The following is a 16,650-nucleotide window of genomic DNA, read 5'->3' as shown; positions in this document are numbered from 1 at the left end:
ATTTGAATATATAAAAACACATTTCTTCGAACAAACACTTATTCAAGAGTATTTGTTTACACTGCAATCGATTTAAGAACACTTATTTTCAACCTAATTTAACTGGATTGAAATTTTAATTTCTCCAGAATCTATAGCCCCTGAGCAGAAAAGAACAAAAAAACCCCATGGGCAACTGTTTTCCAGTTATATCAAATCCTTCTTTCTCCCCCTTCCACTTCTCAGCACCACTGAACACAAGTTCCCTTCTCGATAAATAACGTGGCTCTTGAGCTAACTGCTTGCTCTCCTGCCAGTGACATGCACACCCCAGAGAAGGTGTCTCTCCCAGTTTCCCTGTTTCTCTTCCTCTCACTTTACACCTCTACACCTTTTTCTCTACTACTTCCCTACGCAGAAACCAATTTCTGCTTTAACTTGTACATTTCAACACCTGGCACCCTTTTCAAAACATACTTCTTCCAACAAACCATCTATTCCATTATTCTTTTTTCAAGTGAGTATTACTAAGCAGTTTCATACATTAAAAAAGTAATTATCTAAGTAATAAGTACTAAATTCATGCTAACACTAATTTGTTACTCATGTCCCTTTTGCCTCTTCCATTACAGCTGCATTAATGTAGATTACCTTGAGAAGTTCAAGCCCTGCACGAATAGCAGTATCAGGACTTACACCCTCCTCTTCATCATCAGCTGTCCCCTCTATGGATTTATTCATTAGTTTTACTAGTGCACTGAAATGAGAGATACAAAAAAAGGAACAAAGAAGTATAACAATGTTAAAGGCTGGAGATACAAGCAAGATTGTTTAGGTTTTCACAACATATAAAGGGAAAGCAACAGTCCTTGGGGGTGGTGTTGGCATTGCCGTTTGGTTTTTGCTATTTTTAAGTTATTTTATTTTATTTTGTTATTTTTAAGTTATTATTAGTCCTTTTCCTTCTAATTGCACTTTCTGCAAAATGAATTCTTTAGGGAGAGAAAAAAAATCCATCCAAAAAAAACCCCACCATGCTGGTGGCATTAGATCAACACATACTTGCACAAGTTCCAGAATTGTAATTAGGTTGCCAGACAAGTCTCAAAAGAAATCAAAACATTCTCTTGCACAATCCCACAAAAGCTAATTAATTCAGGTGCTATATGGAAGACTGTGCTGCAGTTAACTACGCAAAAATTATGCTCACAGTTTTCACCTGAAGTCCCACAAACAGAATTTTCACCATGAACTGCTACATTTTAAAAATAATTTTACAGATAGCACAGCAAAGCAGCATCAAAAGAAGTTGCATCCTCTAGGTTGCTGGGAATGAATACATTTACATAATTTTGATTTAAAACTCACCCACACACTTATTGCTAGGACAGACCAATTTAAACACCAAGAAAGTTATTTTTTCTTTTGCTATTTCTAGCATATTTTAATCATTCGTGAGTCAATTATTCATGATCTTTCAAACTTACCTAATGGCTTCTGAGTCAATATGTACAGGGGCAATTCTTTCCAAAAGAAATTTGACCATTTCCAGAAAAGGATTTGTTGGCTGCTTAGGATTTGCAAGTTTCCGGGCTATCTCCCTCTACAAGAACATTAGATACAAACAAGAATTACGCCCATTTTACTAGCTTCTTTAACATGCTTAGTAAGCTAAATACAGTTACTTCTTTTTTACCACAGAGATTGTCTATATAATCAGTGAAATTTTTTTTAAGGGGGAGGCTGTTGGTATCACCACACCTCTCTTGATCATGTTATATTCAAAGCAGACATACTTTACAAAACTATTTAAATATCATTCTAGTTAGAGCTCTTCAGGGGTTCTTAAGAATTACAGCCCAGATTCAAAAGAGATTTAAGGAAGAGTGAAGTGCAGCGCACAGAATGTGTATGTCTGTTGTCAAGTGTAATCCAGAAAAATGTGGGTAACCCTGCAGTACACTGAGATTTCATAACAATGAAAAAATTGTCCTGCTCCCTTCCCTGTAAAATTTCTGAGGCATTAGACAAAACCCGAGAAGTCCACGTCTGTTTGTAGATGCTCTTTGTGATCTTTAATTCCTGTCAAGGAAACTGCTTATTTTGCCTTAGACCATTAAAAAAAAAATCTGTGATGGCTGGCAGATGGAAAAGTAATGGTTGTACTCTGGGAAAGTACAATTTAATATTAAGGCGTGTATTTTCATCAAAGAGGTTAAATAACATGAGGGAAAAAAAAGAGTGATCTCAAAATACTATTCTAGGATGAAAAATAAATTAATAATATGCAGATGGTAACAGATGACTTGCTGGTACTTGAAAGCTGAATCAGTGTGAGAAGACCGTTTGGGAACCCTAAAACCACAAAACAAGTACTTGAAATAAAGTATTTTAAAGAAATAAATTGGTCTTTGGGCATTATGCTTGATGCTTATAATCCCAGGAAGGAATAAAGCTAGTGTTTTCTTAAGATAATGATTGTAATTATCTTTTGCCTAATCTCTACAGGTTAATCAAAAAGGCATTTTTTGAGAATTGGAAACATATAAAAACCACATTTAGGTAACTAATTAATCACCATTAATTCCAGGTAGCAGTTTTAAGCACAAATATTTATGGTATAGAAGATTGCTTTTCTATTTCCTTACCACACAGACATCTGCCTGTTTACAAGAACATGTAGGGCTAATTAACAGCTCAAGCTGGGACCGAAGTTTCTCATCATCACCCAAAACCTGATTGAATTTCTTCACAAAATCTTGTGCTTTTCCAGGATCTGGAAGGTTTTCTGTATGATCAAAAACAGTTTAACGTGAGATGATTTTGCAACTTCAGCAGGCCAAGATTCACAGAAATACAGTTTCCAGGAATGCTGTAGTAGTTTATAGAATGTTTATAGAAAGTTATTAATACTTACTTGCTATGGTCATCAGCTTTCCAAACATGGCAGCACTGTTTGCTTCTGACTGAGGACAAGAGCAAAAACAGACAAACAAATCAGCAATATCTCCTTTACAAAATACACCTTTAAGCTGGTATGTTAGTCTTCTGCAGCACTACTTTCTACCCCTGAATCTTATGGTGTATGTTTTTAAGAATAGATACTAGACTAATGTAACTATCACTAGCTTCTACCACACAGAAAGGTGAAAAATCTTCTTGCAACATCAGAGAACTGCAAAAATTCATTAATTCACGTAACAGATCAAAATTAAAAAGTCCCCAGTACCCACCAAAACAGGAAATTCCCACAAGCCCACTCTCTCAAGAAAACCTCAAAATAATGCCCTTCTATTTAAAATTTCTACTAGTAAAATTCCAGTACAAATACTTTAAAATTGTTTTTTCTAACCAATGAAGAAATCACTGCTTTGTTACAACGTATTCCATTTTCAAAATCTCTCAAAGTGAGAAAGAAAAAAGGTCTATCAAAAGCAAACAAAAACCTTTGAAACTTTTAAAACTTGTTCCAAAGCTCTTGAGCAGTACTACAAAAGAATGATCAACAGAAGGAGGTCATATACCTTCAAGCATTACAGAAAGCAACTTTACTTCGTGAGAATGGAATGTTGTCGACATACAGAAATGAATGAATAACAAAGTTACATTTAATCAATAATGCAGTATTAACCCCCCCCAGTAAATCAGTCCCACAGATCCACTGGATAAAGTACAAATATTTTCAAAACCGTACAGTGGGCTGCTTATGCAAATCCAGCAATTCTCGTACATGACTCCTTAGCATGTTCTGGCACTTCCACATCTCATTCAGTGCTCTGCAAAAATGATAAACAAGAAAAGAAAAGCTTCTTCATGAGAAAAACATGCTGGATGTTTTAATAAACAAGACTGTAAATATATTAAAAATAAATTTATTAAATTAATTTACTTTTTAACATTTATTTATCAAGTGTAACACCTGTTAGGTATAATCAAAACCTACCAAATATTAAACATAAGTGTTGAAAACAAGGTGGAACTGATTTTCTCTTTTTACAGAGCATCATCTCTCTTATTCTTCTAGGAATAATTTAACAATTTAACATATGCAGGACACCTGTAGTATTTCTTACAACCACCCAAATAAAAAACAGTCCACCATCCACCAGAATTCAGTCAGACACCTTCATCATGGATCCTAATAGAGAGCAAACCTGGAAGTCATCACTTGCACACTTTTAAGTCTGCATGAAAATGAAGGGATAAACCCACTCTTCTCAAATATCATGGGATCCTCTTGTCCAATGAACATGTAGGGTTTGTATATAAAAGGGAAATGTTTTCAAATACTATGCTACTTGCAAATAATGCTAAGCATCCATTAGCTGTATTTTTATTATAAAACAAGTAAAACAACAGATGTTAGAAAAGCCTAAGAAAGCAAGTATTTGTTGAATACAAACTATACTTACTTGACAGCATTTGGATCCAAGCTAGCATACAAATAGTACAAGCACTTCATTCGCTCTTCCGTTTCCAAATTGTGTGGAACAAGGTACTGAGCAAAGATTTTCTCTACCAGTAATCTGCAGAAAAAGAAGGAAAAAAATAAGAGAAATCACTACTGTACATGCCAAACAATACCTTCCAGACAAGCTGAAAAAACAAGAAATAGTGGAAGTCATTAAAACCAGATTTTTCAACAAAGAAGACAAAAAGTAGTGGCCTTTTTCTCAGCTGTAAAGACTCTTTCCACTACTGACAGAAAAACTAGCAAGAACTGCTTCTGGAGAGCTTTTCCACGTTCTTTCACTTTCACCTCTAAGAGGGAGTAATCTGTCACCATCCAAATTCTCGTCTTTAAGATCTGAGAATCTCCCTTTGTTCATTCCAATACACTGAAGGAACACTGACAGTAAAAAGCTCAAATAAAGGAGAAAGAATGCAAGAATATAACTCAAAGGGGAGGAAAAGTAAAATTCTTTAGTATCCTTGAAAGAATGGTTAAAATTGAACTGTAGTACTTGGGAATCTACTAATTCTAATACAGAAACTAAAAATCAGCACTAAAAAAGTGGAGATGAAGGAACATCAAAACATATACAAATAAAGGGGCAAAAGGCAAACTGAGAACAAACCAAACCAGCAAAAACAATCTCCAATTATCTTTTTAAAATTCACATTTGAAGTTTCACATTAAATACCAATTTTGAACTACAAGTGAGTAGTTAATCTAATTACAGCCCCCACAATAAAAGAACATTAGTATGAATTGAATTTACATTTGAATGAACGCTGTGCACAACGTTCAGCAATACAATTTTATATTTATTGACAACTACTGTGTGTGTTTGAGTTTTAAAACTTTTTCACTAGGTACCAGTGCACTGGTACTAGCAAGAACTGAGTGCCTTGTACAGAGACCACAGCAGCACAGATCAAACACAAGTTATTTCTGCTCACACAGCTTATTTTTGTTGAAAAAAAATTCCAAGAAACATGAGGGCAAGACACAGGAATAAAAGGATGACCATGAGTATGGCTACAGCCCATCAGTATTAAAGAAAATCTGGCTTTGTCTCTTTAAATTTACATTTTCCTACTGATGACTCCAAGAACTAAATTGTTTGGGGAACAGAATCTTCAGAGCTCAAGGGACTTCATCTGTTTAATACACTAGGAGATTGGAGGCATCAGAGCTCTTACCAATTTATGAACATTGCTCTACTCCATGTCTCTATAGATACATGTTCTAGAAAAGCAATCAATACAAATGGAACGACTGCATCATCCCTTCCCTGGTCCCTGTTGGTCAGGGTCAAGATTTACAAAGTGGGAACAACTGCAAGACACACTTCTCTCCTGTGAAGAAAGTGACTGGCTAGGATAACAACAGCTGGTAACAGGGCACTGTTTCAGATCTGGTTGTTTCACTCCATTCCCTATGTATTTATTGTAAAACAAAGAAGCTCAGAGGCAGCTCTTGTGGTCAGAAGTTTTCAGTCTTGAGCAGATGTGTACATCGACAGCCAAGCAACAAAAAAACATTATCAAGTGACCAAGATATCAATGTGTGGAAAAAAAAAATCTGTTCTATTCCATTTCAGGCTTGAAGTCTGTGTGATATTGCACTATTATCTCCTGAAAGAAACAGTGTTATCCCATGCACACTGCAGAAAATACTCCAAGGCTCAGAGCTGTCCACTGCTACTTTTTATCCTCCTTGCAGCATTACTGAAGGAAAATAGTGCAGAGCCGGCTAATTTTGGCCCATCCTTGCTTATGTGTTTAAAGGATTGAACAGACTCTGTCTTAAAAGATCATAGCATTTCTACATCTCTTCAGGTGCTAAATCTCTAAAATCCTGACAATAGCACAAACACATCCCTCCACTGAGATCAGGAAACCAACCCAATGGTGTCACTGAGCAAAAATTTAATTGTCAGCCTTGAAGACTAGTAGCATTTGAATTAAAATTTAGAGTACCACACTGACCTAGAAGAACATTAAAAATGTAGCCACTGATCTTTCTGTGTGGACACACAGAAAACAAACAGGATATAATCCATGCCTCCTCATGAATAAGCTAGTTTCAATAGTGTAATCAGGCTTTCCAAAATCATGTCAGAGAAAGAAACTCAGCTTTGATGACACTCTTGCCTTAAAATTCCCTGCCTCATTTCCATCAGTGTTCTGCTTTTGCTTGAGCAGAAATACAGAAAACATCTGCCCCATTCACTATACAACTGATTCATTCTCTGTCCACTATCAAACCTGTGTACTGAAAATGAGATGTAAACATGGCAGAAAAACCAGAAACCTCTCAATGCAAACTAAAGTATATTTTTATGTATATGCTGAATTAGCTTCGTATAAACTATGTGAAGACTTCCTGATTTTCAAAAAAGGAGCCAACTAATCAAATATGCAACTATGGCCCACTTACAATCAGCCAGATGAACAAAGCGAGAACCTTCACCACTGCAGTGCTTAAAAATTTAGTATCATAAATGGCACCTGAAGGAGGCTATTGGCCCATTCAGACTAGTCACCAAGGCAACAAAACATGCTGAAGTAGCAGGCTGCGTAAGCAAGGCTGTAAAGAATTTTCTGAGTCTATCCTACTAAAAATCTAGGCTGAAATTCTGCCTTTGTGTGATACCACAGCTTCTCCCTTCCTGAAAGACTATGAATAATGTTCCGAAACCTTGGCCAAAATACTTTTTTCAACACCAAAATGGTATTTCAAAAAAATCAAAGGGACTGAGTGACAGAACACAGACAAATCAAATGTGAAAGCACCCCTGATGTTTCTTCAGCTTTTGGTCTACCTAAAGGTCCATATACCAAAAGGAGAGATCTGTGCATGCACTGTGGTGTGCACACACAGAGGATGGATTTTAACAGCCTGGCCTCTGGAAAGTAGTAAGCAAACCACAGCTGGCACAGCAAATGTCAGATTTAACTTTTTTTTTTCCTACACAGTAGTCAGTTAATGAAAATCTGCTATCATCATAGATCTAGTGCCATCAGTATTTAAAAATGAATCCATGAACAGATAATACAACAATTCTGAATATGTGCATAACATGCCTTAATGATTAATTAAATATACCATACATCAATCTGTAAATATAGAATTTAATTCCACAGGATAAGAACATATTTTCAGAGTATCTCTTATCACTATACAATTAAAATTAGGAAGACTTAGATTGACTCACTTGTCATCAATGCTATTTTGATAATATATGTGCAAAAGTTTATCCTTTATCCAGCTCACTTTCTCTGCAGCATCTTTTCCAGCCTCAGCATGAAGACAATACTTCTTGTACAGCTGGGCAAGACCCATCATAGCTTCTTTTCTTACTCGCCACTTGAGAGGGAAGAAATGAAAAGAAGTTGGGGAATTGTTTTTTGTAAATAAATAAATAAAACATACAAAATACAGTAAAGATGTAGAAGCATGAAAAACAAAATAGCCACTTTCTGATGTCCTATATTCAGACACTTCAAAAGCTGAAAAATGCTGTTTGAAGCCTCTAGATGAAAACTTGCAAAGCCTGTGTAAGGGTTTTCTTGCCACTACCATGCAGATTAAATATTGTCAGTACCCATGACTCCAGTACTTCTCTGTGCTGAGCGTAAAAAATCTGAGAGCTAGCCAGCAGAAAAGAAGTTAAGTACAGCTTAACATGTATGCCTGAATAAGTGTCTTACTGAGTCAGGATTTGGAAGGCTTATCTATTCAGAGACAGGCACCTGAAGTGGCAGACTTTCTTCCCATTGCCTTGCACCATCTTACAGCACCCTTGCCTAGATATGGGAGATCTGGAGCCTAGGCCAAGCCAAACCTGCTAGGCTTAAACTCTTAGGCCACCTTCCAGGACAGTGGGAGAGGCCCATTTTGCTGAAGCCTTGAGGCAATTGTTCTAAGACTACAGGGATTAAGGAAAAAAAAAAAAGAGTACAAGAGCTACAGGAGGAGTTCATGGGTTCTCCATCTTGCTTTTGGTGGTCATACTTTATCCTCTCAAGTAAATAACAAATGTTCCATTATTAAACAATTTAACAGACGAGACCCATAAGCCATCCTGTGCTGATCTGTGTGAGGAATCATACCAAAACTAACTTCAGGATTAATTTAGGCAGCATAGTGTCTCATGCTGAATGATTTACACAGTAAACCTCAGAAAACACTTTTTTCCCCACATCATTTAGAAGAAATGCATTAAATTTGAACTGAAAGAGATAATGTCTTTCAGAACACACTAGGTATCACTTTTGGCCTTGAACTCCAAAGGACTAACAACACTCAGATCATTTCAGCCTACCAAGCATAAATGTAGATACTATTATTCACACTGTAACTTCCTCAGTCTTGTTAAACTGAAGGCTTGACTCAATACCACTGAGGTACTGCACATTTAACTTCTTAATAGTTTTACTGAATGATTTCCTTCTCTTGAAGGGCAAAGCAAACACAAATCTTCAAAATAATATGGCTCATGTCACCACAAGACACCACTAGCTGTTGGAGCAGGTTATAACAATAAGATGGAAAGAATAAACTTGTATTTTGTTACATATTTCTTAAGTATTAAAACTGTGACAGATGAGTCAAGATAGTAATGATTTTGCCAGAACACAACAAAGTAATTAGTTTTCACAAAAGAGAAAAACTTTAGCTATAAACAGATGTTATTGTTTAACTCTTTTGCAGGAATTTGTTCACTCCTGTTACGATCTAAAGCACATTTTAAAGAAAATAAAGGCCTGAAAGAGAAAACATTTGCAGAAAAGCATTCATATTTTTCTGCATTCAGATACACCCTTCTAATGCAGGTGATAGCTTCATCAGATCTCCTATATGAGACAGGAAGGATGGCAAAACTTGTCAGAAGAAAACAAAAAATGATTTCTAGAAATTATTCCAGAAAATTTAAGTTTAAAATGAAGGAGTAATAACAGGTTACAAAAGAAAGGAGGTTTGGATTGCCAACAGAATTCTGATTAGTGAAATTGCTGTAGAGTAGATTTCAGAGCATGCAGAAAGGCAGCTGCAGACTGACAATAGGAGACACTGGACTAAACCACTTAGAGAATGTTTGGAACACCATGGAAGCAAGTCATTGAATAGGTGGCAAATGTAGGGGAAAAAAAAGAATAAGACACTTCTGAAAATTAAAGCTGAAACAGCAAATAAACCTAAAGAGGAATGTAATAATCAGTTTCAAAGGCAGAATACATAATCACAGCGAACAGAATTACTACCCTGATTTAATTAACAGAAGAATTTTGATAATCTTAGCTTCCTTGGTTGACCAACATAATTAAATTTCTCCACTGAAGACTGTTGGGCTGAGTATTGAAAAAAAATTGCTACTGAAAGTTCAACACAATCCCTTACTCATTAGAATAACTTTAATGAACAGAATACTTCTCCTCCATCTGGAAAAAGCCACAATGGTTTTCAGTACAGTTAAAACTAACGCACATGCAGAAAAATGCATAAAGAGGAACCAAAAATAGGTGTATGATTCTATGGCTCCTCACTCTAGAGCTTTTGACTTAAAGCTGATGATGTGCAAGTCAGTTCTTATGAAGGGCCTGAGTCCCTTCTACATAAAGACTGTTGGAAGAAATGCCAATGAAGTCAGCTGTCAAAACTCTCTTAACTTCTCAGGTTCTTAAGATTATTCCAGTATTATGGACAAGAGTATTTTTGTTATTTGTTTTTAAAATGTTTCCTAATTATTCTGAGAAGTGAAGATGCTGGAAAAGCCTCTGAAACAGTGTTCCAATGGAGCTTTTTAAGAACAATTATGACCAAAGACTAGATTTCAGTTTTGAGGGAGCATGTTACCAGAGTTACTTTTCCATGTGGAGCAATAAAAATGGATTTGAAAACTAGTGGAAGTGCAGTTTTTTTGTTTGTTTTTAAAATTGTTGTTGTTTTTCAAATAGTTACAATCATCATTCAAATGTCTATATAGATCAAATCAGCTAAGGACATTCCTTTAAAAAATTAAAGTGTCTTTTAGCCAGAAACTTTCACTCTAGAAAGTGTTTAGACTATCAATACTGCGTCAATTAGACTATGGTCAGGAGAAAAAAAAAAAAAAAAAAAAAAAAAAACCAGATCACTTAAATGGCATACCAATTAGCATGATTTAATTTTTTTTCCCTGCTTTATAAAGATAAGAGGCAAAACTGAAATGACAGGTTGGCACTTTACTTCAGCCTGTTGGACAAGCATTCTTTTCACAGAAATAGCAATACTCATTTGACAGATGACTGCAGACCTAAAAAGATGAAGTCAAACTGATGAACCATCATTTAGATGGTTTGCAGTAGATGTGTCCAACAGAAGCCCAGCTACAAAGGGTAAATGCAGCCAGCAAAATACAGAGCTCTTTTAAAGAAAAGAAGTTATTAAAATAGCTATAGGGCACTCAGCCTGGAATTGAGAAAATCATACACAGAAAACAAAGATAGTTACATGGACATTATCAATGCTCCTCTCCCAAACTGGAGAAAAATCCTAAAAATAATTTAAAAAAAAACAGATGAAAGTTTACAAGTCCTTGATCTTCATTTTATAGAAGTAACCATATTTACTAACACATCCTGTATCACTAAGGTCTACTTCAAATGCTAAGTATTTGTTGTAGTAATTTCTAGTCAGTGCTCAATTTTATCTTCCCCTCAGGATATACTTTCATTAAAGCTCTCTCCAGAGATTTTTATAAGAGAAACATCATGTACAGACAAAGTAATTCTTCACTGATCACCTGAAAAAGCACCTAACCTTGAAATGCAACTACAACTGGTGTGAAAAGACTTAGTCTACAGATAAGGAACATTACATGCCACCACACTGATTTAAAGCCACACAAAGAAAGACCTAGCTCTGTAGAAATCAGTATTACAGCTATGCAGTAATAGCTGACTGCCTCTTACTGACAGCAGCATGCTAAAGGAAAACAGACAGAGACGCTGGTGAAGACACAGTAACAATCATCCCCTTCGCACTAGGTAGAAAGTCCCAGTGGGAAGTGGTGGCCATACTAAAAGGTTTTAGATCTCATAAATGAACTTTTGGACATGTTTGAAAAAGAAGTGAAAAAGTGACTGAAAAAGAAGGAAGGTGATCTTGATCACTTCTGAGAAACATGCAATGTCAAGCTGCAAGTACAACTAATTGAAGGGCTGCTTTATCATAGTGAACATACTCAAAATCAGTATTTCTCTGTGTAAAGATGACATCATTACCAAAATCAATTATAGTAACATTCTCACTTAAAAGGAAAAAAAAAAAAATTAAAAAAAAAAGCTAGAATTACATAGGGGGCATCCTTTCTACAGCCTATCAAATAAGAACAATAATAAGGGGAAAAAAAATCAACATGGCTACATTGAACAGACAAATCTGCTATTAGGCATCACTCTCCAAAGAGCATGGAGCCATATCCAAAAAACTGTAAACAGGAAACAGTATAAACTCTGGAAAAGTTTACTTGAAAGTAAATCCTTGATGAAGCATGGGCAATAGCTTCAAAATAAATTTATTAAAAGCATACTAACTAAACAGCTTCACCAAAGATTGCAGAAGCAGGAAGCCTTCCAGACCCTTTCTGAATGGCTGAGAGACAGATTTATTCCAGGAGAGAGGTCTGAAGAGGTTTCTTAAAGCATCATTAAGAGACATTAAAACAAAAAAATTAGTGAAGCAAGCAGGAAGAAAATTATTAAGATTTTGTAATCTTAATTACAAAAGGTGGTAACCCATCTATGACTTTTACAAAAATTTAGACATTATATACCAAATACTAATTATTCTATTACTGCAATCTGTCCATAAGCAGATTGAAGACAGCAAATGTGAAAGAAACCAAAGGGTCTGAAGAGAAACAATGTGCCACTCGTAAGATCACCTGATTTGGAATGAACAAACAGGTTGAAATAGAACAGTAACGACAACAAAGAGATGACACTACTGAAAAATAAGTGACAGAAATGTGTCTAAGAACTTTACATAATGGGAAGTTTTAGCTAAGAAAATATAACTTCTAACAGATCCAGAAGTCCATCAGTAAAATGCATTAGGATCCCAAAAAATTTCCAACAAAGTCTCATACCAGAGGACCTAAAAATAAAAATTTTGTTGTGAATTAATTATTAACTAAAACATAGGGGGAAATGGCTGGAAATAAATTACTGATTTTCACAATTAAGGGAACAAAATAAACCTGTAGATGAAGTCAGAAAGGAATCTCTGACATTTAACGTATGAAAAATTATTACAAAATAAACTGAACAGTGTGTAGAAAATTTACTGAGGTAATTAGATGCAACATTGTAATTAAGAATTGCAGAAAAGTGCCATGCTACTGAATTGTTATGATATGAAATGGAAGAAATTCAGATTAAGGAGAGGTTTTCCCACCAGCATTAACACTGCTTGTACAGTATTTGGCAGTATACCACCTAAATTTATTCAAGAAAAACACTGATGTTAACATGTTTTCCAAAACTGCCAGCTCAGTGCTCAGAAATAACAGAAGAGACAGACAGAACGTTTCAGAATAAGAAAAAAGTCATCATGTAACAGCTCAAACTCTGAATGTCATTCAAACTCAGATGTTCTGGTGAGTGGCACATTGCTCCTAAGTCTGGTCACCTTAGTTCCAACATCCAGACCAGAATGATCAGCAGTATGTAACAATCAATTTGTGTGGAAGTTAATCAAGTGATTCTTTAGAATATAAAAACAAGAATTGGAGAAGATATGGTATTCATATTTATTGAATATAAATGAGTCAAAAAAATCCATTATTTTATATAATCCAAGATCTATGAGATACCCAGTCAAATTATCAGACAAATTAGAAGCAAACAACTGAAGTTATTTTTCCCAAACATGCATTAAACTTTAATTTACTGATGCATATGCCATGGAGGCTTATAAAGTACAAATAAATTCAAGAAAGGACTTGATAAATACATGGAATAAAGTTCTGTTGAAAGTTATTATGAGCATAGGACAGCAGACTTAAGAAATCCTTAAATCACAAATTGTTGGAAGCCAAAACTGATGACTGTGAGAATTATAATGGGTTATAGTGACCTTTGGCTTAAACATGTGTGACCATTCTTATGTTCTTATAATGTAACTGTGTTTATCACAAGTCAATGACCCTATTTGCCTCACAACACTTGACTGATGCCACCATAATATGGAATTTTCATTAAGATGTCCTCGTAAGAAAATAACTTTCTTCCCGTCAGTATTCTCGTTAATAGTTAATTCCAAAGATTCTCTGATTCTGTGGCTTCAGGTTTCTTCATTTTACTTTTAGTGAAGTATATTAGAAGCAGGTGACTGCTGAAAACACAATATGAACACTTACCCGTTTGTCCAGCGTTCTTTCCCTCACAAAGCCAAGCAGCTGGTCATTGACTAAAGACAGATCCCTCTTGCCCGCAGTGATAATTGTAACAATAACATCATGTCGAATGGCTTCTTCTGGGTCGTGTGATCTCACCTTCAAATAGTCTGTCATGAGCAGCAACAATGAGAAGCTTGGCTTTTTTACGTAGGTGTAATGTATTCTGATTTATTACTAATGTTCAATCAATTAAATGTCAGTCACATATCACAACCATGTAATCTATTAAATATAGAGTTACCCACAGGAAACATCTGTTGCAATGTTTTCTATGTTAAAGCTTTATAAAACAATTAGATAACTGTAAATATCAGAAGAATACAGGAGTGATAGCTTTTATGATTTACAAGAAGCAATAAAGTCAAATAAAGCTGACTAAAATATATTGTAAGTAAAGGGGGGTGAGGGAATAAGAAGAAACAAAAAGAGAAGAAACTCTCATTCCCAAAGAGTGAAAAATGTAAATAAAAAATCAGAAATATTGACAGTTGTTGTAGAATAGCTTGCATCAAAAAACAAAAGTATTTTCAGTTAAGCCTGAAAATCTTCTCACAGTTAAAATGATACTGTACAGAAAGAAGAAACTTCATAGTTTAGATCAGCAAAAAGGCATTTTCTGAGCTCGGTGGAACAGAGTAGTGAGGAACTCTGTTACTGGTTTTGAAAATAAGTCAAAATGTTGCACCAATATTTGCTTTGCCTAACCCCAAAATTTCTTTAGAACTTGAAATGACTTTAAAATTCATTCTGCAATGGATAGCTTCTTAATGACTCAGTCTGAACAAAGTCCACACAAAACCACACACTCCTCCTCTTTCTAACTCATCTTCACTCACTTCACATAACTAGCACTCATCTTCAACAGAAATCATTTACTCAGCAGATACCTCTTCCATCCCTTATCAAGCATTGGACTTGGTACATTTCAGAACTACACTGCTATATACAAAAATAGTTACACAGTTCCTTGCTCATTTTGTAGATTATTCTAAACTCCTTTATGAGCATCTCACCAGTGAGGTCTTTTGCTAAGTCTGGATGGTTCATTAAACAATGACTGGCGAATTTCACACTCTCTAATCTCACAGGGACATGGATATCATTGAACCTAGAGGGATAGAAGATAATGAATGTTAATTTTTAATTAGCTTTGCAAATCAGTATTATTCTCTATGTAGTAACATGTGTTGATCGTATGTTCTGTTAACTATTAGAATACTTTTATATGGCAAAAGTAGAGAATTTATATGTTTTGAATTTATCTTCATAATGTACCTCATATAAATATTTATTTCTTGTGAAATTCAGTCAGGACTGAAATTAAAGAATGAATATAGTGTATGCGGATAAAATGTTGACCCAACAGATTTTGCCCACTGACTTCTGAACACAGTTCTCCATAGAATGTAGATTGTGTGTGTCTACACAAACATACACAAAATTAAATGTAGAAATGTAAACTGGCATCAACAGGAACTATTTAAAAATATCCTCTTTTTTAAAAATTATGAACTTCTACATTTATATAAAAAAAAAGTATCTCTTCACTCAGAAAGGTAAATGCCAAGCAAAACAGAGCTGCAGATAAGGCTGAACAGTATGAAGTTTCAGACAATGCTGGCATAGCTACTGTGTAAATTCTGCTATGCATATAATGTGCTGTCTAACTTATATGGCCACAGCTGACAGCAATAGAGCACCAGTCTCTCAGGCTTCCTTCTAAAATGTAACCCTATGCAGTCTTCTGCTTTGGCAATTTAATAAGGAACTCGTTCAAATACAAACAGTTACATCCTCTAAAAAGGCAATGAAAAATGCAATACTGTAAGAAAAGAGAAAAAACCAGAAATTCAGAATTCTATCCCATTCCTCTTACCGCCCAAGAAAGCACTGCCAAAGAGGTCGATTTTGTGTGGCCAGATCAGAATCTTTGGAGCCAAAGAGTTTAGCCAGAAGTCGAACAACAGCCAAACGCTCTTCTCCATCATTACTCTAAAAATCAAAACATGAAAAAGCAACTGTAAATATTGTCTGTAATACCTTTGTAATAATATTCTGGTTTTTTGAACAGTTAGATGAAAAACTGAGTTTGAAAGTATTTCTGGTAATCCTCATTCTCTTTAATCATCTTATAGGATTCATACGAGGCAAAATATACAAATACCTATTAAGCTAATGTATTACAGACACTGAATAGATGGCTGTGCTTTCAAATGACCCTTTTTTTCACCAATAAAAACCCATACACAGTACTCCAATATATATTTGACAATATAAACAACTAATGATTTGTTTTAAAATGTTTTTAAGACTATTTTATGTGTGTGGAAAAGACACCAATTAAGATGTAATAAACACATGTGCACTAATGAAAGCCACATGTCATTTCATCAAATACCTATTTCTTGATTACTTTTGTTTGTTGCAACCATAGCCTACATGTACATCCACACATGCGAAATTATTTCTCTTGTCCACTTACAATCTTAGGAAAGACAAACAGCTTTTTAATTAAAATCCCCACAGACTTCCAAATCAGGGAAAATTAACTACTTTCAAGGATTCAAATCAGTCAGCTAACTTAATGCTGACAATAACAAATCTGATAAAATATTAGGAAATATTTCCCTATTATTAAAGCATTATTTTATAAAAGAAAATTCTGCAAATCAATACTGAAACTAACACATTTGCATTTCATAAGACAAGCCAACCACAGCCTAATTGCTTTATAAATTTTTGGTGTAATCCAAAGATGAAGTACATAAAGCTTTTGCAT

The 16,650-nt window shown here is 35.0% G+C and overlaps 1 protein-coding gene across 4 annotated transcripts in view; it reads right to left on the bottom strand.

Moving 5' to 3' along the window:
• PDS5A (PDS5 cohesin associated factor A) overlaps positions 1 to 16,650 on the bottom strand; it is a 77,100-nt gene that overhangs the window by 23,276 nt on the left and 37,174 nt on the right. For all 4 annotated transcript variants that reach the window (XM_064418340.1, XM_064418339.1, XM_064418341.1 and 1 more), the window contains 10 exons: positions 15,748 to 15,863; positions 14,885 to 14,979; positions 13,833 to 13,978; positions 7,644 to 7,795; positions 4,392 to 4,505; positions 3,674 to 3,755; positions 2,897 to 2,945; positions 2,628 to 2,767; positions 1,467 to 1,582; positions 631 to 736 (listed from right to left, as the gene is read on the bottom strand). In XM_064418340.1, coding sequence (XP_064274410.1) covers positions 631 to 736; positions 1,467 to 1,582; positions 2,628 to 2,767; positions 2,897 to 2,945; positions 3,674 to 3,755; positions 4,392 to 4,505; positions 7,644 to 7,795; positions 13,833 to 13,978; positions 14,885 to 14,979; positions 15,748 to 15,863 — 1,116 coding nt within the window. The remainder of the gene's footprint in view (positions 1 to 630; positions 737 to 1,466; positions 1,583 to 2,627; positions 2,768 to 2,896; positions 2,946 to 3,673; positions 3,756 to 4,391; positions 4,506 to 7,643; positions 7,796 to 13,832; positions 13,979 to 14,884; positions 14,980 to 15,747; positions 15,864 to 16,650) is intronic.

This window comes from Passer domesticus, chromosome 4 (assembly GCF_036417665.1).
Source record: "Passer domesticus isolate bPasDom1 chromosome 4, bPasDom1.hap1, whole genome shotgun sequence".
Classification (NCBI taxonomy): domain Eukaryota; kingdom Metazoa; phylum Chordata; class Aves; order Passeriformes; family Passeridae; genus Passer; species Passer domesticus.
This window is presented reverse-complemented; position numbering and strand designations above follow the sequence as displayed.